Source organism: Rana temporaria, chromosome 5 (assembly GCF_905171775.1).
Source record: "Rana temporaria chromosome 5, aRanTem1.1, whole genome shotgun sequence".
NCBI lineage: Eukaryota > Metazoa > Chordata > Amphibia > Anura > Ranidae > Rana > Rana temporaria.
Genome location: NC_053493.1, coordinates 339,794,054 through 339,821,903, shown reverse-complemented (window position 1 = coordinate 339,821,903; position 27,850 = coordinate 339,794,054). Strand labels below are relative to the sequence as shown.

The window sequence follows — 27,850 nt, the reverse complement described above, 5'->3', positions numbered from 1 at the left end:
ATAGCTCTCCCATCATCTTTTTTTCGTACGTTACGCTCCATGGCCATACGGTTTGTATGGAGAGGGAGTCGCCCTAGGCTGAAGCACAGACTCCTTTGCTCGCCCATCACTAGTGGAGGAATGGGTCTTCCCGACTTTGAGCTCTACCATACGTCGGCGGTGCTTTCCCGGATCTTGGAATGATTCCCTCGCCCTCTGGGTAAAGTTTCTACACTTGTTGAACAAGACCTGTCCTCAGTGGACCTTCGGGCTCTCCTGGGGACATGCTAAGTTACATCGGGCCCTCTTGGGGCTATCCTCCCTCACCAGAGATGCCTTGGCGATTTGGTACCGAAAGAGGGAGCTTTGCGCCCTCTCTACTGACCCGAATCCCTTGACCCCCTTATTTGACAACCCAGCCCTCCCGGAGAGCAGATTGATCCAATTTCTAGACGGATATAATAGAGCTTCCTGGCCCACTGCACAACATTTTGTAAAAGACTCCACAGGCTCCTTCGTAACGGCCGCAGCTACTGCGCCCCCTAGAGTGACCTGGCTTACACATCTGCATTTGACAGCTTACTGCAAGACGCTTCATGACTCCGGACAAGTTCATAGACCCCTAACCGGGTTTGAACAACTTTGTTCTTTTCCAAACACCCAGCGGCACACTCTTTCTTTGATTTATAAGATGATTCTAGGCCACACCCACAGTTCCTTCCCTAAATTCACCGCGGCTTGGTCGGAGGAGCTTGGGAGAGATATCAGTGAGGCAAAGTGGCGCAAAGCTTTTCTCTACACTCATAAATCCTCTATATCAAGTTATGCTCAGGAAAAAATTTATAAAGTTCTATCACGATGGTATCGAGTGCCGACCACCCTCAGGATCATGTTCCCTTCAGCCTCTGACTCTTGCTGGAGATGTGCCTCAGCTACGGGTACATATTGCCACATCTGGTGGAATTGTGATATGATCCGCCCGTTTTGGACCCAAATTTTCCAAATTTATTCGGACCTTTACGATGAGCCTCTCACCCCTTCTCCTTTTATAGCCCTCCTGTCCATTCTCCCTGGCACTACCGAATTCCAAAAACATACCCTTTTAAAATGTTGTCTAAGTGCTGGGCGGCAGTTGATTTCTAGACATTGGAAATCGTCTCCCCCCGACTATTGTGGAATGGATAAACGAAATGAATGGCTTCATGCTTATGGAAGAATTGCAGGCCAAATCCCTTGATAGATACGCTAAATTCTCCTTCACTTGTAGTGTTTGGAGGCACTACTCCACCTCAGATAAACTCAAGAACAGACTCCCGCCCACATTGGCCCCTTTATTCCCTGGTGGGCTCCAGCCTCTGGGCCCAAACTATGTGGGGGACCTTGCTTCCAGTTGATTTGATTTTACCCTTTATCTGTCTTAACTTAATATTATTTTATTTTATTTTATTTAACTTAAAATAATGCATTCCTCGGGGGATTTGAGCACACCGTCTCCCTTACCCTGAAGTCATGTTTTGCTAAGGGTTCAAATACCTATTTCACTCATTAAAATGCAATTTATAACTATTTTGAATTGCGTTTCTCTGGATATTTTTTTTGTTGTTCTGTCTCTCACTGTTAAAATAAAGCTACCAATAAAATTATAGACTGATCCTTTTTTTTGTCAGTGAGCAAATGTACAAAATCAGCAGGGGATCAAATACTTTTTTCCCCTCACTGTGTGTGTGTGTGTGTGTGTGTGTGTGTGTGTGTGTATGGAGAGAGAGAGAGAGATATATCTCAATTGTGTAAAAATGAATAACATGCAACAGAGACTGACTTTTTCAACAAATTTAAACAGACAACCTTGAACATGAGATCTTGATTCAAATAATGCCTTCGTTGAAATACAGTAAGAAAACACAACATTTATATACTGTATTGATTTTCAAGATCTAAATTAATGAAAATGCAGATGTGTGTTATGGAAAAAGAAAGTATACCCCCTACATTTACAGTACCACCCCTTCAAATCCATTAAATCAGAGTCCAATGTTAAAGATTAGGTGCTATATGCACTTGTTCCCCTGGTGAAAAAAAACGAGGCTTTGCGAACAGTCTATTGTATTTATTATAGTTTTGAGGGACTAGACTAAATTATAAGGGTTATGGAATCTCTGGAGGCAGGGGAGGTCATTTAGGATACATTTTATTATCTTCAATATATTTATTCTTTTTAGTTGTTCACAATTTCTTTTACATTTGAATGGTATTTTGTTTATAGGTGAAATAGAAGGGAAAGAAAAGCACTGAATGTATCCTATTGTTTATGAATGTATGCCACACTGTGATGTTTTCTTTGATGTTCATTACATTGTACTAACTTTTTTCTGAAAATAAACTTAAACTTGAATAAAAAAAAAACAACAACTAGGCTTTGTCTTTAAGAAAAAGTCTTTGCTGTCGGAAAAGAACATTAGAGCAAGATTACAGCTTGCCATTGCACGTATAGGCAAACAAGCATTTTATTGCACTGCAAATTGCAGAAGGGGCTGACTGTGTTGGTTGTTGAAAATGACAAAATGTGTCAGTATCTGATTTTGAAGAAATTGTAAACATAAATGATTGTACTTAATCCAGTAATTTTTTTTCTTGCATTGCAGAGCTAGAGAATGGCACACATCAAGGCACCATCATCTGCATCCATGTGTGACTCTTCTTTTTCTTCTGTGCTACCCACTCCTGCCACCAGTGCCAGTCAGATGAGTGTGCAAAGCTCCTTAAATGGGTCAACTACAGAAACGGCCACAGGCAGCCCCCCTGAGAGTTCGGTAGATTCTTCTTCTTCTTCTTCTTCTTCCTCCTCCTCTGTGAGCTCACCAGGTGTGGCTGCTGAAGATGGGAAAGCCAAATTCTTGGAAGGTACAGTCAAATACGTTATAACAACTGCTGTATTGTGTGCAAAAAACAGTGGTGCTTAATAGCAAACCTATTAATTTGCTCATTGAGACCAAAGTAACCGGTTCGCTTTATGGTTCATTTTTTACTGTAACATTAATTCCCCACACCATCCCATGCACCCTCCACAACCCCAAGTCAACTGTTTAAAAGGTTACATGAGGCTTTGGACCTTCTCCACACTTGTAAGTGTGGGGGGGGGGGGGGCATAGAGGGAGAAAAGTGGAAGGGGACATACTCCCCCATATCTGGTATTTCTAAGGGCTTTGGGTATTGAAGGAGCACAGAGAAGGAAGTATTGGTGGCTGATGAGGTTGGCTATAAAGAGAACCTGTTACATTGTCCTGAATGGTCAAGGGAACTCGTTTACGTTAAAAGCTAAACTTTTGCTTCACCGGATATTTTTCCCATAAGCTTCTAAAGGTGAACACTAAGCATGTATAAAAACAATGAATATAGTTACGCATTCATGAGAAAAAAGGCTTCTTGTATACAATCAGGGGAAATACTAGAGCTTATCGCTAGCCAGATTTTTCTTGTTTAGCCTCGCTGGCTGAACAAAAGAAATTGCTCAATTACTCCATCCACACCAAGTCTGGGTTCACACTGATACTATACGACATTCATACGACTTTCATCCTCTTTTGCTCTGCGATATCTGTCCTACATCGGTCCTACATCCATCCGACTTCAATGAACAAGGGGATACTACTTTGGTCCGACTTTGTGACAGTATGACTTTGTCTTTTGACCAATCAAAACAATCCTTTTACTGCTGCTGTAATCACCATGTCGGATGGTAAGGACAAGGATCCTACTTTGATCTGACTTCAATGATATTCAATGGCCTAAAGTAGGATCAAAGTCGGACCAAAGTCGGACCGACTTGTGTCGGACCAGTTAAGACGGCTCCCATAGGAAAACATGATTTTCACACGTCATGCGACATGAGCCCCTAATGTCGGAGCGTTTGTCGGACAAGTGTGAACCCAGCCTAAGGCCGGGTTCACACTGGTGCGACACGACACTAGTACTACTTTTGAATCCGACTTTGCCCTGCGACTTGAAGCCCACATACGTCCGACTTTCAATGAACAGGGATATGACTTGGATTCCTGCCAATACCAGGCACTGTGTTTGATATGAATCTTGAGGGGGAACTCTACGCCAAATTTTAACCACTTAAGACCCGGACCAATATGCAGGTTAAGGACACCTGTCCCCTTTTTGCGATTCGGCACAACGTCGCTTTAACTGACAATTGCTCGTGCGACGTGGCTCCCAAACAAAATTAGCGTCCTTTTTTCCCCCCACAAATAGAGCTTTCTTTTGGTGGTATTTGATCACCTCTGCGGTTTTTATTTTTTGCGCTATAAACAAAAATAAAGCGACAATTTTGAAAAGAAAAACAATATTTTTACTTTTTGCTGTAGTAAATATCCCCAAAAAATATCTAAAAAAACTTTTTTTTTCCTCAGTTTAGACCGATACGTATTCTTCTACTTATTTTTGGTAAATTTAAAATTGCAATAAGTGTTTATTGATTGGTTTGCGCAAAAGTTATAGCATTTACACAATGGGGGATAGTTTTATGGCATTTTTATTAATACATTTTTTTACTAGTAATGGCGGCGATCAGTGTTTTTTTTTATTTTTTTTTCGTGACTGCAACATTATGGCGGACACATTGGACATTTTTGGGACCATTGTAATTTTCACAGCGAAAAGTGCTATAAATATGCACTGTTTACTGTGAAAATGGCAGTGAAGGGGTTAACCACTAGGGGGCGCTAAGGGGTTAAGTGTGCCCTAAGGGAGTGATTCTTACTGTAGGGGGGCGTGGCTGGCTGTGTGACGTCGCTGATTGTCGTTCCCTATAACAGGGAACAGACGATCAGTGACAAGCCACAGAGAAGAACGGGGAAGGTGTGTTTACACTCACCTCTCCCCGTTCTTCAGCTCCTGTGACCCGATCACAGGCGGTCCTTTAAGTGTTTAAATAAAAAACTGGCATGGGTTCCCCCTCCAAGAGCATACCAGGCCCTTGGGTCTGGTACAGATTTAAAGGGGAACCCCTACGCCGAAAAAAACGGCGTGGGGGTCCCCCCAAAATCCACACCAGACCCTTATCCGAGCACGGAGCCCGGCCGGTCAGGAAAGGGGGTGGGGACGAGCGAGTGCCCCCCCCTCCTGAACCGTACCAGGCCGCATGCCCTCAACATGGGGGGGTGAGTGCTTTGGGACAGGGGGGCACCCTGCGGCCCCCCCACCCCAAAGCACCCTGTCCCCATGTTGATGAGGACAGGGCCAATTCCTGACAACCCTGGCTGTTGGTTGTCGGGGTCTGCGGGCGGGGGGCCCCAGATACCGGCCTTCCACTTTATGTGAATGAGTATGGGGTACATCGTACCCCTACCCATTCACCTGGGGGAAAAGTGTGACGGAAAAAAAACACACTACACAGGTTTTTAAGGTAATTTATTAGGCAGCTCCAGGGGTCTTCTTCCGACTCCGGGGGTCTCTTAGACTATCCACTCTCTTCTCCGCGCTCTCCGGTGCTTTCTGCCGGGCCTCTCCACTATCTTCTTGCAGCACTTTTACTAGCGGGGGGCCCGGTCTTCTCCGCTGTCTTCTGCCCTCTTTCTCCTGTCCCGATGTTGACTCAACAAGCTCTCCTGCTCTAATGCCGTGTGAGCGGTGCGCAACCATTTATATAGGCATGGGGCATGGTCACCGGGTGATGTGACCCTGCCCATATAACATCACAGTCCCATCATGCCCCGGAACTGTGAATGAGGGATGTAGACCCTGCTCTATTCTTAATGATGTCAGGACTGTAAAGCATGGGGGTTGAGGAGCTGCAGGAGGAGCTGGGGATTGGGTAAGTATATTCCTTTTGTTGTTCACATAGACCAAAATGAGCAGTTTACCCTTGCAGTGCGGACACAACCCTACTGCAAGGGATAGTTTATTATTTTCCCAGAGTTGAGCTTTATTTAGTACTTTGACTGTTTCAAAAAAATTTTTATATGATTTGCTCCAAGCCTACTATTCTATAATAATCTCTTTCTGTATATGCAGTGCCTCTCCATGAAAACATGACAAACCCCAAAGAGAAAACGCCAATGTGTTTGGTGAATGAGTTAGCCCGCTTTAATAGGATTCAGCCACAATACAAACTTCTGGATGAAAGAGGACCAGCGCATTCCAAGGTAAAGTTACTGAATCTACCAGTAGATACCATTAAATGAAAACTCTCTGTAGCATTTACTGTTCCATTTTCCATTTTCACAAGTTTGTATATTCCTATATGGGCTGATATTACCAATACGGATGCACTTGGGTTTAGACCTAACCCAAGCTAGTCACAAATTGGCACTATCCTGAAAACTCTTTGGTGTGAATGAAGTCATATGGTTAAGGGAAAAGTGTATTTGCAGACAAAGTACAATGATCCACCCTACTAAGGCCTCCTGGCCTAAATTAACAAACCACCTTTACCCAAGCTGCTTGCATTCCTCAGGGGTACAGCTAAAGCCTACCCCAATGTTCACATCTTCTGGTTGAGAGACAGCCCAATAAAGGTCAGCAGTGAAGATGATTTCAATAAGATGTAAATATTGGTGCAGGCCTGAGCTGTTCTATTACAATAGGTAGGCAGCTGCATTGGAAGAGGAGTTGTTTACATCAGGAGTGCTATGATAAAGCTTAGCTGTAGGATCAATGAATATCTCCTAAACGTGCAACGTTTAGTAGTTATTTACAAATCGTTCAGCTGGTGACGTCACCAATGCACACGCACTGCACTCTGAAGTGAGGGCACAGTGAATGAGCCGGTAATCCAGAGCACTGCGCCACACATGCGTGGGATTGATGTCACCACGGTTCAGACATTTTGACGGCCTGAGCCCTCGAACCCGGAAAGAAGACCTGGAGAAAATGTAAGCCCTATCAACAGTGACAGAATGCCGCTGAAGGGTTACAGTGGGGATCGAAAGTTTGGGCACCCCAGGTAAAAATTTGTATTAATGTGCATAACAAAGCCAAGGAAAGATGGGAAAAATCTCCAAAAGGCATTTCCCGAGTAGAAGGAAATATGGATTCAATAAAATTTCAGCAAATTTTGGATGGTAACTTGATGCCATCTGTGAAAAAGCTGAAGTTAAAGAGAGGATGGCTTCTACAAATGGATAATGATCCTAAACCCATCTCCAAAATCCACGGGGGATTACATCAAGAGGTGTAAACTGAAGGTTTTGCCATGGCCTTCATAATCTCCTGACCTCAACATAATTGAAAATCTATGGATAGACCTTAAACGAGTGTGTGACAGACAGCCCAGAGATCTCAAAGAACTGGAAGACTTTTGTAAGGAAGAATGGGCAAAGATACCTCAAACAAGAATTGAAAGACTCTTGGCTGGCTAAAAAAGCGTTTACAAGCTGTGATACTTGCCAAAGGGGGCAGTACAAGATATTAACTCTGCAGGGTGCCCAAACTTTTGCAGACGCCATTTTTTTTTGTTTTTTGTAATTTTGAAAGTGTAAATAATGGAAATAAAATAACTTTTTTTTGACATTATATAAGAATGTCTAATCTGTAATTTGATGTCTTTTGGAGATTTTTCCATCTTTCCTTGGCTTCGTTATGCACATTAATACAAATTTTTACCTGGGGTGCCCAAACTTTCGATCCCCACTGTACCTTTTACAGTCATAATGTGCTATTATGCTCTTCATGGGCAGATATTTTGGGTTAATTGAAAGGCATGATATTTGAAATCTACCTAATAAAACGTCTGAGGATTGTAGTTTCAGAAAACTCTTCACTAGCATCTGGGGTTTTAAAAACCTTCGACAGCTATGAACAAAGGTGCCAAACCACTAACTCAGGAGCCTTATATGACATGCTGCTAAATAAGCTGCAGTCCTTATATTTGTTGGCAAATGCTATGCCTTATGCTGAGAATATGTTAATATGGATCCACAGACGTGCACCTGCTATCTCCACCCAAAATCTGACTTAAAACCTCCCTGCAGTGTGCTTGACTGCTCCTCTCTCTCGCATAGCAATTCAAGTGACCCTTTCCCTCTGGCAGCGCTCACCCACCGCCTGACTCCTGCCAACAAACTCACCTGCAGGACATCCGTTCCACAGGGCTAGATTAAGAACATCATGGGCCTGGTGCTGAGGATTTTGGTGGGGCCTTTTATAAATAATAAATAAATGTGTGGGAATGACATGAACACAGCCCGGCCAAGGCAAGTGACCAAAGACACAGAACCCAGAAGGAAGACCGGGTGAAGATGTAAGCACCTGGGCCCCGCCTGATTCATCACAGCGCAGCACTGGAGGGCTCAGTCTGAAAATTTAAGTGTACACTAATGTGCTAATATGCTGTGTATACTTGTACATTGTGGCATAACCTACCCCGGGGCCTCTAAAAAGTAGTAATGTCAGGAAAGTTTACTACCGCTTTATTATCACAGGATCCCAGGAGCCTCTCATGGGGCCCCCTACTGACCCAGTGGCCCTTGGGCAGTGCCTAAGTGCATAGTTGCCAACATTTTAAAAATATTTTCAGGGACACTTTTTTATATAAGTGCTATATTTAGAGTAGCTGAGATCCCCGATGTTCCTCTATACATCACAGTAGTAATCACAAAATTAAATGAGTACTAATAATGGGGCAGAACAAATATGAGAACTGAGATTTCCTTTAGTTGAACTAACAAGTGTGTCCATTCTAGAGCTGGTAACATTGAGGGTATTCAGTATAATTTTAAAGAACTGTTTTTGTGGGTAAGCGACATAGGGGAGAAGTATGGATGGTATATAAGTGGGAAGTATGTGCAGGTGAGAGAGAGAAATGTGGAGGGTCTAACAGTGGGCACTATGTACAGGAGAGGAGTGCAAAGGGTACGGCAAAAGGCACTATGTACAGGAGAGGAGTGTGAAGGGTATGACCATGGGCAGTATGTACTGGAGGAGTGTGGGGGTATGACAGAGGGTAGTACGTACCAGAGAGATGTGTGGAGGGTATGATCGGGCAGTATGTACAGGAGAGGAGTGTGGAGGGTATGACAGTGGGCAGTATGTACAGAAGAGGAATGTAGATGGTATGATAGTGGGCACTATGTATAGGAGAGGAGTGTGGGGGGTATGACAGTGAACACTATGTATAGGCGAGGAGTGTGGAGGGTATGACAGTGGGCACTATGTATAGGAGAGGAGTGTGGAGGGTATGACAGTGAGCAGTATGTACAGGAGAGGAGTGTGGAGGGTGCGACAGTGGGCACTATGTACAGGAGAGAAGTGTATGACAGCAGGCACTATGTACAGGAGAGGAGTGTGAAGGGTATGACAGTGGGCGCTCTGTATAAGAGAGGAGTGTGGAGGGTATGACAGTGGGCACTATGTACAGGAGAGGAGTGTGTAGGGTATGACAGTGGGCACTATGTACAGGAGAGGAGTGTGTAGGGTATGACAGTGGGCACTATGTATAGGAGAGAAGTGTGGAGAGTATGACAGTGGGCACTATGTACAGGAGAGGAGTGTGTAGGGTATGACAGTGGGCACTATGTATAGGAGAGAAGTGTGGAGAGTATGACAGTGAGCACTATGTACAGGAGTGGAAGGATATTTAGGGACTGCGTAGTGGTTAAGCGGGTCATATATGGATTGAAATTACGCCAATTATGCAGAGACCAGCCATAGTCAATCTATGTATGGGCTAGCTGGTTTTACACAAGTCAATCTATTAATCGACTTGAGTACAACCAGACTGTTAAGTTTTTCCCAAAACAATCAGTGCTGCCAGCTATATTTAGCAACACTGATCATTGTACGCACTGGCAGAACACAATAACACTGCAGGAGTGATTCCCCCATCCACAGGTCAGCAGGTGAGAGGGTGTGTGTGGGGGACAGGCTGGGGAGAGATTCTAGTCAGTGGCTGGGTAGGCACTGGTAGTATCAGAGCCAGATACACACAGGTTACATACGCCACGATCGTTAGAGCGAGAACAATAATTCTAGTACTAGACCTCCTCTGTAACTCTAAACATGTAACCTAAAAAAAAATTAAAGCATCGCTTAGGATACCAAAAAAAATCGTGCTTACTTAACTAACTAGTGTTTTTTTTAATGAATGAAACATGTTTGAAAAATTGCTGCGCAAATACCGTGCTAGAGCTGCACAATTAATCGTTAAAAAAATCGTGATCTCGATTCAACCCCCCTGACGATCTCCAATGCAGAGTTTGCTGATTCTTTCATATAACAAGTGGAGAGACTTTCAGCTATCAAAAGAAAATATCTGGGCAGTCTGCCGAGTTTTTAACAGGAAACATTGTAACTAACGCTTCCTTCTTAGATCAAAGGGATACACTTCTGTGTGTAAAGAAAAAATCTGGGCAGTCTGCCAAGTTTGTAAACAAAATGAAACATTATAACTAACATTGTAACTAAATTTAACCACTTCAAGTCCAACACTTGTTTCTTAAAGCGGATCTCCACCCTAAAGTGAAGTCGCGCTGATCGGCACCCTCCCCCCCTCCGGTGTCACATTTGACACCTTTCAGGGGGAAGTGGGGTGCAGATACCTGTCTACAGACAGGTATTTGCACCCACTTCCGGCCACACGCTACGGGCAAAAGACGGGTTTTTTTCCTGGCATCCCGTCCGTCCCCCGTTGTATGCTGGTAACACTCGGCTCCCAGCACACAGCGGGAGCCAATCGGTGGGCGCAGCGCGACTCGCGCATGCGCCGTAGGGAACCGTGCAGTGAAGCCGCAGCGCTTCACATCCTGGTTCCCTCACCGTGGATAGAGGGGGGAGCAGCAGGGTGACGAGCGATCGCTCGTCATCTGCTGCGGACGCCGCTGGACTCCAGGACAGGTAAGTGTCCTAATATTAAAAGTCAGCAGCTGCAGTATTTGTAGCTGCTGGCTTTTAATATATTTTTTTAGTGGCACATCCGCTTTAAGTTAAAAAGCAATATTATTTGCTAGAAAATTACTTGGAACCACCAAACATTATATATATTTTAGCAGAGACTCTAGGGAATAAAATGGCTATTGCTGCAATATTTTATGTCACACTGCATTTGCCCACTTCAATGAATAATAAAAACCATAAAAGCAAAACAGTGAAGTTAGCCCATTTTTTTTTTGTTTTAATGTGTAAGATGATGTTACTCTGCAAGAATTGTGAGAGAATCGTGATCTATCTTCTAAGCAAAAAAATTGCAATTCTCATTTTAGCCAGAATCGTGCAGCTCTGTACCCTGCAACATAAAAAGTGCAAAGACCACCATAGAGTAATTTTCTAGCAAAAAACAAATGATGATTTTTACATGTAGTAGAGAAGTGTCAGAATTGGCCTGGGTGGCAAGGGGTCAATTACCATGAGTAATATACAAATAATTATTATAAGCCCTGTGATCCTATCAGTTTGCTGCAGTTTGTATTTATATTGGCCGCTCTGAATGTAGCTTCTGACAGGCTGTGCAAGCAGGCCCGTATCTCCGAAACCATAAATGATAGCCGTCCCATATTTTGACCAGTTGTGGGGTAGGTGTTCCCATGCCTACCCCCCAAATGTGGGGTTTCTGTGACCTCTGGTCGTTGAGCTACAACCCCCCAAATTCGATCTTTTTTTTTTCAGATATTTTTTTTTTTTTTTTTGGGGCAAATGGGCCTATCTTGAGAAAGGGGCCTGGAGCTGCAGCTCCATCAGCCCCCTTGTTAATCCGGCCCTGCCGTTCCACCACCCTAGCTTGGCGACACCTTATTCTTTACTTTACCTCATACCTTACCAATTTCTGTTAGGTATTGTTATGCTAGTGACTGGATGGGCAGAATCACATTGGTCAAGATGTCTATACTGTGTAAGATTCTATATCTTTTTAGAGTGCTCTCGATACAGGTCCCAGCATACTTCCTACGTATCCTTCAGCGCAAAGCCTCCCAATTAATTTGGTTCAAACTTAAACCCCGTCTACCACAACCTACTTTGTTTAAATCCCGAATCTGCGGAGGGCTAAGTGTTCCCAATTTCTCCAAATACTACTACGCCGCCTAACTACTGCAACTACCCAAATATCACGCCACTAAGAAAATTCCCCTTTGGGTCACGATCGAGTCGTTTGACTGTGACCCAAGTTCCACAGCAAATCTCCTATGTCTCACACCTGCTCAACACCGAACAATCACGAACCCTGTCACTAAACACAGCCACTCGATCTGGGACAGGCTAAGAACTGGCTTCAGTCTCCAATCTCAACATAAACCCCTCCTCTCCTACCTTAGCAACACCCTCCTTCTACCCATCATGGTCATCTCCATCCTCCTTCTCCACATGGTCAAATGCAGGACTAATACAGGATCACGGACTGTCTAGGCTTTGAGAAAGGGGGTACGCCCCAGAAACGCGTCAGCCGTTCAGATGTCTGATGTTCCACTGGCAGGTGCCGCGAGGTCCAGTCCAGCTGTCTATAAAGCGCCTATTTTTTGATTGTCTTGTGAGTAGGACCATTGCTTTTTATTCTGTTTTTAATTAAATTTTAAGTGGTAATGCACAAGGTCGGTGCGCCCTCCTTTCTTTTCTTTTTGTTTTAGCCATATGAACACCCTTTGTTCTGTGGAGGGCTGCAAGACTTCTGATTTTGCCGTTAGACCACACTGCTGTACCCAGTTTGGCAGAACACCAGAGCGCAGGAGGATTTGTGTTTTTTTCTGTGGACTAATACAGGCCCATCATTTCGCTACTATCACACCTTTTCCTACACTTCACAGAACACATGATCTACCACATAGAGGTTGGCTTGAATCTGGCAGGCTACCAAATTGACCAGTCCAAACATAGCGGCCCTTGAAACCAATTACAAGGTATTAACCGGATGGTACCTAGTCCCTGCCAGGATATCAAAATTCCTCTCCCAATACCCCTCCCACTGCTTCCGAGGCTGTAGTAAACCAGGTACACATCTGGTGGGACTGTCCCATAGTCCATGCCTATTGGTCGGAAGTGTTCAACATTCTCGCTACCATGTTTAAAACCACCTTGCCACCTGACCCAACGATAGCGCTCCTGAATAGCAAACCACAAGCCATAACACACCGTCAATTCAAACTCCTACTCCTTGTATCAACGACAGAAAAACAAACCATTGCAAAAGCCTGGAAATAAACCACACTATGCACAGTGTCGGTTAAACAGGCAATGATCCATACCAAAACAGAGGCAATCTGACTAGATAAACTATCCAAATTCGAATAACTGTGGCTCCCATGGATTGAACACCACCTACCACCGGGTTTTAATTGCTGACTTATATTACCCTGAGGGTGCATACTACCCACCACACCACTATCCATATTACCATACATGGTTCGCTGAACCACTGACCCTGCTCTGGAGAAGCCTCCTTTCCTCCATCTTCCCCCTACAATCCAATCCCCACTCCCCCCCCCTTTTTTATTTTCTTCCCCACCCACCTGATATACCTTTTTCTACTCAAACTTCACGCTACCTGAGACCTATTGGTTCCCCTGTACATGAGAACCCAAGACAGCAAATGTCACCTACACATTGTTCAATGGCAAACCTACAATGGGGACACTTGGGATAGTTCGGACTATTAATCTCCTCCCCAGGAAAGGCCAAGCCACATAGCCTAATCTTGGCCCTGGAAAACGTACATACCTCCCCCAACTATCCCACAGATAACCATCCTATCAACCCACAGGTAACCTTGTCTCCTCCAGACGCATATTTTAAGATTGTATTGCACAGTTTTAGTTTTAACTATTCTCTGTTTGCAATTTATGACTACCAAAGTCAGAGACTTATCCCTTAGGATACACACTGTACTGCATAAGTAAATGAAAAATAACATATGCCATTTCTTTAGTTATTGTGTTTGAAAGGGGAATATGTTAATACATATCCCCAAGCAGATCCAGAAGAAGGCACCCATGCCAGCTCCTAGTTCCTTGAGAGCTTTCTTAGCTACAGCAATTAAGAACCAGAATGTCTGATCATGTGATCACAATGACAATCATGGTGATCAATATGGATGTGTTTAAAAGGAATCTAATCTCAACTGGCTGGACTGTTATTGTGCCTCCCAGCTGGCAGGCTCCAGCTTTTAAAAAAGATATACAGCCTGTGAATTTTTTTTTCAATTTAAAAAAAACAAAACAATTATATTTTTTAATGGAAATTGTATTTTCTCTTCCATTCAATGAAGGACACAGATAGTTCTTCTTATAACAAATAGGGTTTGATTACACCATCTGCAGGAGCAGGGGCGACCCCCTTTGGTAGCCAAACCTCCCATCTGCCATACTTACAAGTTAGGACCTAAGACGGAGGTCAGCAACCAGTAGATTGCGAACTACCGGTAGATCTCAGACAGGTGACTGGTAGATCACAGTCTGGGCTTGCTGACCCGCCATTCTTGTACAAAGAGTTTTATTGAAAAGGTACATCAATAAACAAAAAAGAATACAAAGAGAAAAAAAACAGTGGTGGACACACCATAAGCTATCAAACATCAGAACAGATAGTCCGTAAACCTGAGATTAATCCGGCTTCTAGGGATCCAAAGCGAATCCAGAAGACCGGCAATAGAATGTTCTTCAGACAGGTGGCCTGCTAAATTAACCTAATGTTGGCTTAGGTAACATACCGGCTAACACGCCGGAGTAAATATAGAACTTAAAAGCAAAGTTGCTATACAATACGCACCATTACAAAAAGAAAATAAAAAATTAAGATAATACATAAAATAACAAAAAAAAAAACTTAAAATTCAAGCAGGCACATAGCAGAGGATATCTGTTTTTCCAAATATAAAACGAATAATGCATCCCGTGTCCAGGGCCGACAGGACCAAGCCTGAGGGCCCAAGCCACAAAGAAAGGGAGGATGAAAAGAAAGAGAGTCAACTAGATAAGGAATATGAGCAAATGGCAATAAAGAGAAAGAGGAAAAGAAATAGAGAAAAGAAAATAGAAAAAAGAAAAATAGAAAGAAAGAAAGAGAGCTGACCCGTCATTCTATAGCATCAAGCAGAGTACATTGCAGAGGGACTACTTGTAAAGTTGGAGCTGTAGTAGGAAGCAAGAGCCATATAAGCAGATGTCTCCTCTGTAGTGCTGGCTCCTATTCCATGCGGAGTGATACCAACTGCACTCCACCTCTTATCCTGGCTAGGGTCTCCAGAGTGGTGTCAGCAGCAAGAAAGAAGAGATCTTCAGGTCAGTGTGAAGCAATACACTGTGCATAATAGTATAGGGCTGCTTTTACACTGATGCGCTGCTTTTTACCCACACCCGGGAGAAGTGCAGTGTACCTGCAGCTTTTCTGGGGGTTTGCTGCGCTTAGCCATAGACACTTCAATTATATCCTGCATATATGTTACACTTTCTGAAAGTGCACCAAACCTGCAGGATATAATAGAATTCTATGGCAAAGCACGGCTAACACAGGAAAGTTGCAAATGCACTGCGCTGAACCCGCGGAGCGAGTAAACCTCAGCAGATCGGTGTAAAAACGGCCTTATAGGGTCCTCGGAACAGTCAGGGTTTGTTCACTGCTGCTTCCCTGAAAAGTGATTGGAGTGTTTTTGACAGGTGCTGAGGAGACGATATGTTGCCTTCTCATCCCCTAAATTAAACCCATGATTGCTGTGCAATGCATGTGATTGCTACACGGTAGTACGGCAAGTCGAGGGTTAAATCAGGTGTGAGAAGGCGACACTCTGTGCCGGTGATCTTTGACTTCTCACATGTTGTTAAGATAAATCTCCACCTCTTTAAGGTTGCCTATCCCTGACCTAGGATTTTTCTAATTCATGTTCTGCATCTGGCTTGACTGTGGACTGTCTCCATCTGCTTTTGAGTCTCATGGTAGCCTCCTATGAAGCAGTTGCTTATGCGCAACACCATTCCAGGCCCCAGCAGCCACAGATTTTGGCCAAGTTGAACAGGAATCTGGCCTTCCTGGACAATACTGTTTGCTTGTCTCATCAGGCAAAGACACCACTATCACAGTCTTTTCTCCCTCTCAGCTGCCAGATCGTCACGACAGATGCCAGCCTCTTTTTGGTTGGAGGGAAGTGATGCTTCGCTCAGGCTCATTGGACTCGGGGGGAAAAAAACAGGCTTCCCATGATCATCCTGCTACTTAGGGCAATTCATCTTTCCCTCTTCCATTGGGCAGCTATTCTTGAGGTTTACCCAGTCAGGGTCCAGGAGGGTATTCTGGTAATTCTAGTGGCTCCAGACTGGCTGTGCAGGACCTGGTTCCTGAATTTCCCTCGGTTAGTTGCTGATGCACTTTTGCATCTTCTGCTTTTCCCAGACCTTCTTTCTCAATGTCTGATCTGATCCTTTACCCTGCTTTACAGTCGCTGGCTTTAACAGCATGGCTAGTGAAAGCCAGGCCCTGAGGGTAAAGGCTTTTTTAAGGCTGTCATCCCCACAATGCTTTGAAATTGAAAGTCCACTTTCCACTTCATCTATTATTACATTGGGAAGGCTTACCTCGCCTATTGCGAGTTGTTGGGTTTCCTTTCCGCAAGTTCTCATTTGCTCGCATTCTGACCTTTCTTCAAAAAGGTATGGACTGCCTTATGGCCCTGAGCACTGTGAATGGCCAGGTTTCTACTTTGGTTGTACTTTTTCAACACCATTTGATTCTGTTACCCTGCTTCTTACCTTCATTCAGTGGATCACATGTGTACTTTCACTTATTAGACCTCTCCTGCCTCTGTCGGACCTGAATCTGGTTTTGTCCATTTTTTTTTTCTCTTGATGACTCTTACAAAAGTTGCTCTTCTTTCTGGCAATTACTTTGGCGCGTAGAGTATCTAAGTGTAGCACTGCCCCCTAGGGGTTTTCTTAGAATTGCATGTTCGTCTGCGCCACCTTGAGCCGTGAAATTTCCAGCCCTTCAGACACTCTAGGATTAGACATTTTTGTGTATACCTTTAAATGACACATTGACATAATGCGGATTGATTATCTCTCTCTAGTTTTTACTTAATAGGAGAGTCTTGTAGCAGGTCCTAGTCAGCTAAATCTTGGATAAGCAGCCAAGTTTCGGTTGCAAAGGTTCCCCAAAGCAATTAAATGACAATAGACGATAACAGATAAATAATATCAAAGCATACAGAAACGGGCAATAAATGAATGATTGGGTCTCAAAAGGGCTACTGGTTGCTGTATATAAAACCACTGCTAAAGGGCAACCCCAGGCCGGCCTATTATACATTTAATCCTAATGAGTGCTGAAGCAATATAGGTTTTAGTGGCGTGTCCCTTTTTAAATAGCGATAGAATAGCAATATTCAAGATGCAAGGCCTTGCGATTGTCTTCACCGGCACATTGGAGCTCAAAGAAACAAAGATAAGTGTAGCACAGTGATATGCAGTCAAGGCAAAGCAGCTGAGACTGACTAGTAGTAATCCTTAAGGCAATTCCAGGTGTAGGGTGTCTGTATACAGTGTCCTGTGGAGTATGCTAGTGACTGGTAGTGGATTTGTGGGCAGTTGCCCGCTCACCAATCTGTAGAACAGTGTAAAAAACTTCCTGGAGAGCGATCCGAATCGATTATTCCTTCTGCAGAACTGGCTATGATGATGGTCTGGCTGCTGTAACAGTGAGTCATCTGGTCCTGCTGATTACAGCGATGCTGTGGTGATGCCCGTCGTGTAGATGCGGAGTTGGACCCGTCTGGGTCGGAGCTAGGAGCATCGTAATGTAGGCCGCAGTTTTCCCGAAACTTCAGTTAAGGGGATAGTTACTTGACGAGATCTGGGAAGCAAGAGAGCTTGGGCTTGATCTGCTTACCCCAATATAGCCTCTCCCAGAGTTCTCTCCCTAGAGCAGATGGCCTGCTGGGAGATGTAGTTCTCGGATAGTTCTGCAGGTAAGGAATATCTGTTCAGGAAACTACAGTTCCCACAATGCTTCCTGCTTGGCTTTGGAATATGATGCATGTAATCCGAACCCAGCACTAGGGGAACACAGAGGCAGTCTAGGAAAGGAGGGGTAAGTCTGCAGTGTCAGATAACTGTAGTCAGCTACGTGACTTGGTCATCCTTTTTTCTAAAAGACCTGTCAGCCTTTTATTTGGATGAGGATATCGTCCTGCCTTCTCTGTGCTCTAACCCTTTTCATCCTAGGGAAGTGGCTCTTAATTATTTAGTTGTGGTTAGGGCCATTTAAATATACCTGAATGCTACTACTCCTATTCAGAAGACTGATTGGTTGTTTGTGTTATGGATGGCCCTAGGAAGGGCCAGGCAGCATTGTCGTCCACTATATCCAGGTGGATTCGTCAGTGGTTCGAGCTTATAGCCTTTCAGGCTGGGAATCTGTTTCCTATTACTGCTCACTCTACCAGGGTGCTGAGAGCATCCTGGGCTTTTGATCATTCTGTTTCAATTCTTAAGGTTTGCAAAGTGGCTACTTGGTTGTCTGTAAGCAAGTTTACCAAGTTCTACAAGATTGTTGTGGTTGCCTCGGCAGTTTGAGTCTGTGGGCATGTGGTTCCTTGTTTTTGGTTTGATTATATTTTGACCCACCATTTTGTCTCTGACACTGCTTTGGGATGTTCCATTTCTTATGAACTGAAGATCTTGCTGTGTCCTTTAACGAATGGGAGAGAAAATGGGATTTTGTTAGTCACTGTAAAAATCCCTTTCTCTACATTCATTTGAAGGACACAACACCTGCCCAGTTTTTTCTCATCTTGGTTGAGTTGTTCCTTAAACCTAGTACACACCACTTGTTTTTTCAGATATTAGTACTGCGATCTCACCTGCTGTTCTACTGTGTTCTGACAGGGGAATGGCCCCTCTGCCAGAACACACGGCTAAGCGTGCTGATCGGAAGGTGGTCCAGCATGCTCGTCTTCTGTTGCACCTAGCGTCCTACACCTACAGTTGACATTCATCCTTATGATCTGAAGATCTGGCTGTCCTTCAATGAATGTAAAAAAAAGGATTTTACAGAAAATCCAAAAACAAGAAACAGGGTATTTATTTAAAAAAATGTATAAGAAAAAAATACTAAATGAAAGCCTTCAATTTGTTCTTAAAAATAAATATAAAGATCATTTAAGTAGGTAAATCAGTTTGACTACATTTTGTAGTCAACTGATGCTGCTAAATTTGTCCTTAGGATCCAATGACCCCCAGTCATATAAAATAGAGTTAAAGCAGATCTTTGGTAATTTTTTCAACTTTCCATCTATTAAATGTTCTGCCCTTGTTGTTTTTAACTTTGGATAGTAAAACATTTTTTTTTTCCTGTTAGTAAATACCTTATACAGCCCTCTTCCTGGTTCTTGTCTGGTCATCAGCCTAGGCTTATGACATCATGCACAACTCTCTCCCACTTTTGTGAGAGTTTGCCAGGAAGGGAGGGGGAAATAAGTCATAAGAGGGCCAATGAGAGCTGGAGGTGTGCCTCTGTGTGTTAGTGTAAATTCAGGAAGTGAACAGGCAGCAGCTTCAGCTGCCCACAGTTAAAATGGCTGCAGCCAGACTTAGTGGAGGGAGATTTCTGCAGCATGTTTGGCATATACAGAATCGCAGTATATATAAAATAATATGCAAAGTGGTTGGAGGGAAGCTTCAGAATTATTAGTCTTTCTTGCTCTTCTTCGTCTCTTCTTTTTTTTCACCCTCTGATTTGATTTGCTTTTCTCCAGTTATGCTTCTTGCGCTTAGACACTGCCCTGATGGGTCAGTATTTGGCGCATTATAAATCCATTAAATCAATCAATCAATCAATCAATCAATCAGAATGGTAAAGATGTTTTTATTACAAATTATGTGAGCAAAATGCAGTTCCTCTTTTAAAGATGAACTCCTGACAAATGGCTAAATACACAGATGCTTATTTGAATATATATAAGATATACATTTGCACTTAAAAAAAATGCTACAATGATGTCTTACTAAATACAGAGCTACACTCATTTGTGTCTCTTTCTGTTACTAATAAGAATATACATAGCTCTTGGATTTCAGCTTTGATCTTGGTGAATGACCCCTTTCACTTGGGATGGACTGTGCCTGGAGTCCGCCAGCCCAACAGGGAATCTGTCCGCTGATCTCTGAACAGACAGATGGCTGGTCTGTGTCCGCTCCACTTATGCAGAGCGGACACAGACACATCCACGCTCCTCTGTGGGCAGTCAGATGTAAATGGATCACTTGTCTGTTTACATCTGCCGCTCCATAGAGGACAGTGGAGGGTCTGATCGGTTCCGCCCTAAAAGCTGACAGGCAGACCCATTTTGTCCGCTCGTGTGAAAGGGGCCATTCTCCATCCCAAGCCTTGTTATCTAGTTACTTCAGTCTGGTGTGTGTGTGTGTGTGTGTGTTGTGGTGGTACAGCTAAGTTTACTCTCTCTTTAAGAAAATATTAGAGTTGCTTAATGTCTTTTAAGTTTAAGCTGCCTTTTAACTAGTTGCTTTATTTTTCATTCTCTTTCAAGTTATTTACTGTACAGCTGACACTAGGAGATCAGTCATGGGAAGCAGAGAGCACAAGCATTAAGAAAGCGCAACATGCTGCAGCCAGTCTAGCATTGTCGGAAACCAAACTCCCCAAACCTGCAGCGAGGCAGATGAAAAATATTATCAATAACAACCCAGGTAAGCTCGCTGTTACCTTACTCATAATCAATATTTTTAGAATATTTTACACAATTTAGCAATTTTGATGAATTGTGAATTTCTGGTCCTTCTACCCAAAACTGACATTTCACTTCTTTATAGATGCTGGTTTTTCATTTCTCTTTTGAAGCAAGAGCTGTGGAGTCTTCTATGTAGAATCCCCGACTCTGCTCTTGGTCCTGCTGCTGCATGCTTTATAATGAGAAATCAAATAAGACTTCATAATGGTCACAGCAACCGGGCAGGTCCAGGAGTTCAGATGCATAACGTTCGCTGTCTGCATCCCTGAGAGGTGTAAAAATCCAATGGGTAATTTAATTCACCAGCATGCGTCTATATCTGAAATCTCAGGTTTAGGTAGACTGAAGTTCACTATAGACTTGTCAGGTTTAGGATTGGCTCATCCTTCATTGGTTTTATTTGCTATTTTTAAAGGGATTTAAATGTGGCAAAGGACAACATTTTGTAACTTGTGCTTTTTACAAAGATCTCTCATATGGCTATTAGTTCCTGCTAATCTCTCTTGATAGTTGGTTCACAGGACAGACTGTCACATCTATGTGTAGGCTTTAACATAAGGTGATCTAGAACTTATAGTCTCAGCAGTGCCGACCCATGGTAATTGTTTTTATCTGCCGCCACACAGAAGCTGCTGCACGGCGTGGGAATGTATATTCATCAACAAGACTCTCTGCTAAAGGTAAATAGATCCCAGCATTGGCTGAAGGGTAATGTTACTATGATGGGCTGGATTCTTTAGTTATTAAACCAGTGATGTCTTATGTGTTGACTTCAAATTTTATGTGGGCTACCAGAACCTTAAAGGGGTTGCAAAGGTTCAATTTCTTTTAAGTAACAAACAGGTTATACTTGCCTCCTCTGTGTAAGGGTTTTGCACAGAGTGGCCCCCAATCCTCCTCTTCTGGGGTCCCCCAGCGTCGCTCCTGGCTCCTCCCTGCATGGAGTGCCCCCCCGCGACCTGCATTTCAAGGGGACACTTGTTCTGAGTCCTGCTGCTGCTTCCATTGACACAGACAGCAGGACTAGGCCTCGCCTCCCGACTCCTGTGTCACTGGATGTGATTGACAGCAGCAGCAGCCAATGGCTGCTGCTGCTGTCAATCCAATGAGGACCCGAGACACCGTCTGGAGCTGCTGGGCTCTTTCTCATCGCTGGAAAAATCGGGTTCAGGTAAGTAAAAGGAGGGCTCTGGGGGGCTACTGTACTACAGAATGTTTTACAACCCCTTTAATAAACATTTTTGTTATTGTTAAAATGAATTAATTTCAATTTGGTAACAGGGTTTCTTGGTTCCAACTTTTTTGCAATTGTGACACCATCTAACAATGCAAACAGTTTCACCTGACAAGGGATCACTGTCATGGGAGATATGACAGAAGAGGACTCGTAATGATAGGTTATTGGTATGCAGTAGATGTGACTGCCTGCCAGGTGAAGAGGGCATCATCTAAATGTCTTGCTGAAGAATCAGGTCCACATGTGAATGGCTTGGCTGTAGAGTGAAGCTACAATAGAGGGCAATTTTACAAAGTAATGCAGTGCAGGAATGTGGGCATCCTGTGCAAATTTCCATCATTCCCGAATAAATCCACAAATCTGCTGCTTAAAATTCCGTCAGAGTCAGAGCATTGATGCTACATACACCTCCAGTTCAGCAGAATTCAGTGTCCCATACTATTACACATAACTAAGGTTTGCCATACTCTGCGGAACTGAACAAGAGAAATCGGTCAAATTCCCCTGTTTGTGCTAAACAGCTTTAAAGGAGGAATCTCCCCTGCTGGCTATTGTATTCGGACAGTTGTAGCACCTGCGGCTGTCTGAATACGCGACCAATTGCTACATATGATGGGATGCAGTCACTGTTCAGCCAATAATTTTCCACCTGGCTTCTTTGGTGAGATGAGTGGTGCAGACAGGCTGATTCAAGCTGTGTATGACTAGTGTGGTGCCAAAGGGCCAATTTGTACAGCGAACTTAAAGTGATAAAGCTTAGTGTTTTTTTTGTTTTTTTTTGTAAACAATAACATGTCATTCTCACCTGCTCTGTGCAATGGTTTTGCACAGAGCAGCCCGATGCTCCTCCTCTTGGGTCCCCTGTGGTTGCTTTTGGCCCCTCCCTCCTGCTGAGTGCCCCCAGAGCAAGCAGCTTGCTAATGGGGTTACCCAAGCAGGCTCGTTCCTCAGATGCGCTCTGCGTGTCCATTCACATACCGAGCTGCGTCTCGGCCCCACTCCCCCTCTCTCTCTCCCCATTTGTTCACTGGCTGTGAGCCAATGAGGAGGGCGAGTCCTCGGATAGAGCCGAGGTTCTCACGCACATCGCTGGAGGAAGATCGGGCTAGGTTAATATTGGAGGGTGGGGGGGGGGACCCTGCTGCAGAGGAGTTTTTTTTTTAACAGAACTGTTTCGAACACAGTAGCCCTGATCCTCCTCTTGGGTTCCCCGCCGACGTTCCTGGCTCCTCCTCCATTTTGAGCTGCTTGCTATGGAGGCACTTGTAATGGTTCGATCCGGAACTGCGCTCTGTGTGTGCATTGACAGCTCCGCCCCCTGCTTTCTCCTCACAGGTTATGATTGATAACGGCAAGAGCCAATGGCTCCTGCTGCTGCCTCCATGTCCAGTGATGACCAGAGAGAGCCGCTGCTCTCTGGCACTGCTCTGGATAAAGACCAAGCTCAGGTAAGTATTTGGGGGAGAGCTGCAGATTTACCTTAATGTAGAAAATTCATGAAGGTAAAAAAAACTTGATCCTTTACAATCACTTTAAAGTGATTTTTAAGGCAGAATGTTTTTCACCCTAATGCATCACTATTGCATTTATTGTATGTGACAGTTCATTACTGCGTGAGATCACTATCCATTTATTAAGGTATACAGGTGCAAACATGACAGATCCCTAAATCAACACAAACGATGTTGATGCAGAGATCTCTCCCGTTGTTCTATTGTAATCTGACAGCAGGGGAATTCCAAAACCCCAGGTCAAAATACACAATCGAGATAGAAAAGTAACAAGGTGCGCCAGACTGAGTGTAGCATTTAAGAATTCATTTAATTCAGCAATGAGAAGGTAATATTAGGGCATATATAGGTATTATGTGGTCCAGGGTCACTTATGCGATCCACAATTACGTTTGGGGCTGGATCCCAGCAATAGGATGACAGGCCATGGACAGATAGAGTAGCATTGGAGCCTCTGTAGGAACCCAAAGGCTGACTGGCTGGGCTGCACGCCGTACGATCTCGGCAGCGCCCGGAAGCTGGAACTGGAAGTGCGTGTCGGCGTGGAGCGCAAGCTCGGGATACACAATCAGTGCTGCAGCTATTGGCTACAAGTGTTGATCAAATGGTGACTTTACCAGCATGACCGTTTTGACAGAAGCAGTGTTAATTTTGGCAGCAAATTTCGATTTAGTTTTAGTCTTGGGACTAAAATGGCATTTCTTTATCGTACATCACGGGACACAGAGCGGCATATTCATTACTATGTGGGTTATATGGAGTACCTTCAGGTGATGGACACTGGCAATCTTAAACAGGAAGTCCCCTCCCTATATAACCCCCTCCCATAGGAGGAGTCCCTCAGTTTTTTCGCCAGTGTCTTAGGTGTTGGTCACGAATTAGTTTGCCTCCATGTCCTTGGGACTAGGTAGACTATACCGGATCTGTCCAAAGTGCCTCAGAGCCAAGGTGGACAGTACCCGGGCCCCAAGTCGTGGGGTTTTGCCTATAATGCCTCTCTTCGGAGGGCTGGACCCTGGGCCCAGAACTTTGAACTTTCTAAAGTCCAAAAGGCGCTGTTGCCAGGGTGCTGTATAGGTCCAGGGCAGTGGGGTTCCTGCCAAGGACCCGGGTCCCTGAAGGTCTGGTACAGAACCCGCGGAGATGGGGGAAGATTGGGCCTCTTGCTTTTGCAATACCCTGCAGCGTGGAGCAGGTAAGAGAGGGGCCTGCGGAACTTGGTTCGTCGACAGGTCCCTCAGTGTGGGAAATCTAGTTGGGACAGCCTGGGATGCTCTGCATGGGCGACTTTTTCCACTATGTCTGCTAGACAGGATGGTTACCTCCCACATTCTAGTGTATCCCCCTCCACTAACTGTGTTTGCCATTATATATATTTATATATGTATGTTTGCTGCTCCGCATGGCTTTGGGGGTTAGGGGCTCCTTTCCTGGTTCCCTGGGACTAACAAGGATCAGCCCACCCCCGTGTTTTCCTGGCTTAAGCTGTGCTAAAAGATGGCCAGAGACTTGCCTTGTCAGGTGTTGCGTTGCGGCCAAGCGGCTGTGTCCTGTCACGCCGCTGGCGTTGCTGCCTCTCCTCGTGGTGTGTGATATAGGGGCGCGCACGGAAGAGGCGGGGACCGTAGCAGCGTCAGCAAGGAGGAGGGGGCGTTCCCCTCGCTATTATCTCGGCTGACAAACCTGTCCTCCGGTCAGTGTGAGAAGCATCTGCTGGCCGGAGGGACACAGAACGGGGCACAGAGCGGCGGTCGAGCGACACCTGGTGGCGGTAAAGAGACCTGTTGGTCTGGAGCTAGGCTCCCCACTGACCTGAAAAAAAAAAAGGAAGCTAAAAACCCTTTTTGCCAAGAGTCTCTAGCAGCAGGTTGGCTATTAACACAGTTTTTTTCCTAAAGGAACAGTGCCGGTAAAAAAAAAAAAAAAAAAAGATATATAAAATAAAATAAATATATAAAAAAAAAAAAAAAAAAAAGGGGGGTTAATATAGAAGGAAGGTGTGAGCACTGCCTTCCTTTGGCCTTAAGGGGATATTTTTTTTTTTCCTGCCTTAAGCTATATATTTCCTTTTTCCTCCTTGCTACAACAGTCAGTTGTTGCTAGCAGAGTGCCTCAGTGTTGTATCATGGGCCCTAAAGGTTCGGGGACTAAGAATGCTAAAAATGCAAAAAAACAGAAGGGTTCCCCCTCTAGTTCTGAGGATCTTAGTCAGGCCATGCCGGGTTTGTCCTCCCCTGAGAAATTAACAGACGCCACCTTTGAGGAGCCATCAGGTGTGGTGGGTGCTGCGGCTGGCCCCATTCTACCTGCTCCGGTGTTTGTTACACCCGAGATGCTAGCTGTCTCCCTGGACGGGTTAGAACAGAGATTGACAATGCTTCTTAATAATTCTCTTACAGGAAAAAAGAGAGATAGGTCTCCGTCGCCTAAATTGGTGTCTTCAGAAGTTGAGGTTCTCTCCCCTGAGGAATTTGAATCCCAGGAAGACCTAACAGAGCAGAACCTAGAAGGTTCAGATATGGAGGAGTCCACTATTGAGGAACCTTTTTCGGTCTCCCAAGCAGAAGGTCTGTGGGTTCAGTCTTACGGATATGGTCCTTTTAAACTGCCTTTACCAGAGCCTCAGTTTCCTGCTGTATCGTCCTTGGGCTCCTTGAAAGCACCATTTAGTAACGCAGTCTTTCCGCTTCACCCCTTGTTGGAGAACGTGATTTTTCAAGATTGGGTTCGGCCCGATAGAATTTTTGTGCCTCCAAAGAGGTTTTCTGTTCTGTACCCCATGGAGGAGAGTTTTTCTAAAAAATGGGTGCTTCCTGCTGTGGATGCAGCGGTCTCCTCCGTAAATAAGTCTTTAACCTGTCCGGTAGAGAACATACAAATGTTCAAGGATCCGGTTGATAAGCGGTTAGAGACCCTTTTGAAAGCATCTTTTTCTACAGCAGGTGCAGTCGTGCAACCGGCAGTTGCTGCTATAGGTGTTTGTCAGGCGTTAAAAGACCAGACAAAACAGATGTTAAGGGAGCTCCCGGCTCAGCAAGCGCAGGATCTGGCCGACCTCCCTAGAGCTCTGTGTTTTGCGGTGGATGCCATAAAGGACTCCATCCAACAGGCTTCCCGTCTGTCGCTGTTTCTGGTACATATGCGGCGGCTCTTGTGGCTAAAGAATTGGTCTGCCGAGACTCCGTGTAAAAAGCTTTTAGCGGGCTTCCCCTTTCACGGAGGAAGGCTTTTTGGGGAAGATCTTGATAAATACATACAGACAATATCAAGTGGCAAGAGTACTCTTTTACCAGTCAAAAAGAGATTTCGAGGCCCTACGTTCAAGCGGCAGCAATCCCCAGCCCCAGGGCCCTCTGGCCCCAGGCAGTATCGACGGCCTCCCGCACGATCAAACTTTGCTAATAAGTCGCAGGGACAGGCCGCTGGTGGTAAAAGACCATGGTTCCGCAAACCAGCTAAACCGGCTCCCAAGTCAGCCTTATGAAGGGGCACCCCCACTCAATTAGGTGGGGGGAAGGCTTCGATTCTTTGCAAAGGTTTGGGAAGCCAGGATCCCCGACAAATGGGTTCTTTCCTTAGTGGCGACTGGCTACAAGATAGAATTTCGGGAGTTCCCCCCTCCGCATTTTCAGGAATCAAGGATTCCAAGCGATCCGGCAAAGAGGGCTGCCTTACTATCAGCCTTGGATCGTCTTCTAGATCAAAGGGTAATCATAGAGGTACCCGTTCAGGAGCACAAGCTAGGCTTTTACTCCAATCTGTTTATCGTTCCGAAACCCAATGGCGATGTAAGGCCCATCCTGGATCTAAAAATTTTAAACTCTTACCTGAGGATCCAGTCCTTTCGGATTGAATCCATACGCTCTGCCGCCGCAGCTTTGCAGCCGAACGATTTTTTGGCCTCAATAGACATAAAGGATGCATATCTTCATGTTCCAGTTTTCCAAGGGCATCAAAAGTTCCTACGCTTTGCTGTCGCGGGGTGCCACTATCAATTTGTGGCTCTCCCTTTCGGGTTGGCTATGGCCCCCCGTGTGTTTACGAAAGTCCTGGCCCCCATCTTGGCCAGTCTGAGGACCCAGGGAGTCTTGATCCTGGCCTATTTGGACGACCTCCTGGTCATAGATCACTCTGCTTCAGACCTGAGTCGAGCAGTAACCCTGGCGGTTCAGTACCTCAAGGTATTTGGTTGGGTTCTAAACCAAGAAAAATCGGCTTTGCAGCCTGCAAGGCGATTGGAATACCTCGGCATGCTGCTAGACACAAAGCAGCAAAGGGTGTTTCTCCCCGTAGAGAAATTCAGGGGGATCAAACAATTGATCCAGTTAGTGCTAAGCAAAAGGCAGCCCACTATCCGTTTGTGCATGAGATTACTAGGAAAGATGGTGGCCACCTTCGAGGCGGTGCCATATGCTCAGGCCCACACTCGAATCCTGCAGACAACCATCCTGTCAGCCTGGAACA

At 44.7% G+C, this 27,850-nt stretch overlaps 1 protein-coding gene across 5 annotated transcripts in view; it reads left to right on the top strand.

The window, feature by feature from the left end:
* The window catches only part of STAU2 (staufen double-stranded RNA binding protein 2), a 390,310-nt gene that overhangs the window by 22,915 nt on the left and 339,545 nt on the right, over positions 1-27,850 (top strand). For 3 of the 5 annotated variants that reach the window (XM_040354428.1, XM_040354426.1, XM_040354429.1), the window contains exons 2-5: positions 2,622-2,880; positions 5,998-6,128; positions 20,438-20,597; positions 21,265-21,318. In XM_040354428.1, coding sequence (XP_040210362.1) covers positions 2,631-2,880; positions 5,998-6,128; positions 20,438-20,597; positions 21,265-21,318 — 595 coding nt within the window. In that variant the 5' untranslated portion in view covers positions 2,622-2,630. The remainder of the gene's footprint in view (positions 1-2,621; positions 2,881-5,997; positions 6,129-20,437; positions 20,598-21,264; positions 21,319-27,850) is intronic. The other 2 variants (XM_040354430.1, XM_040354427.1) reach the window with 1 other exon arrangement.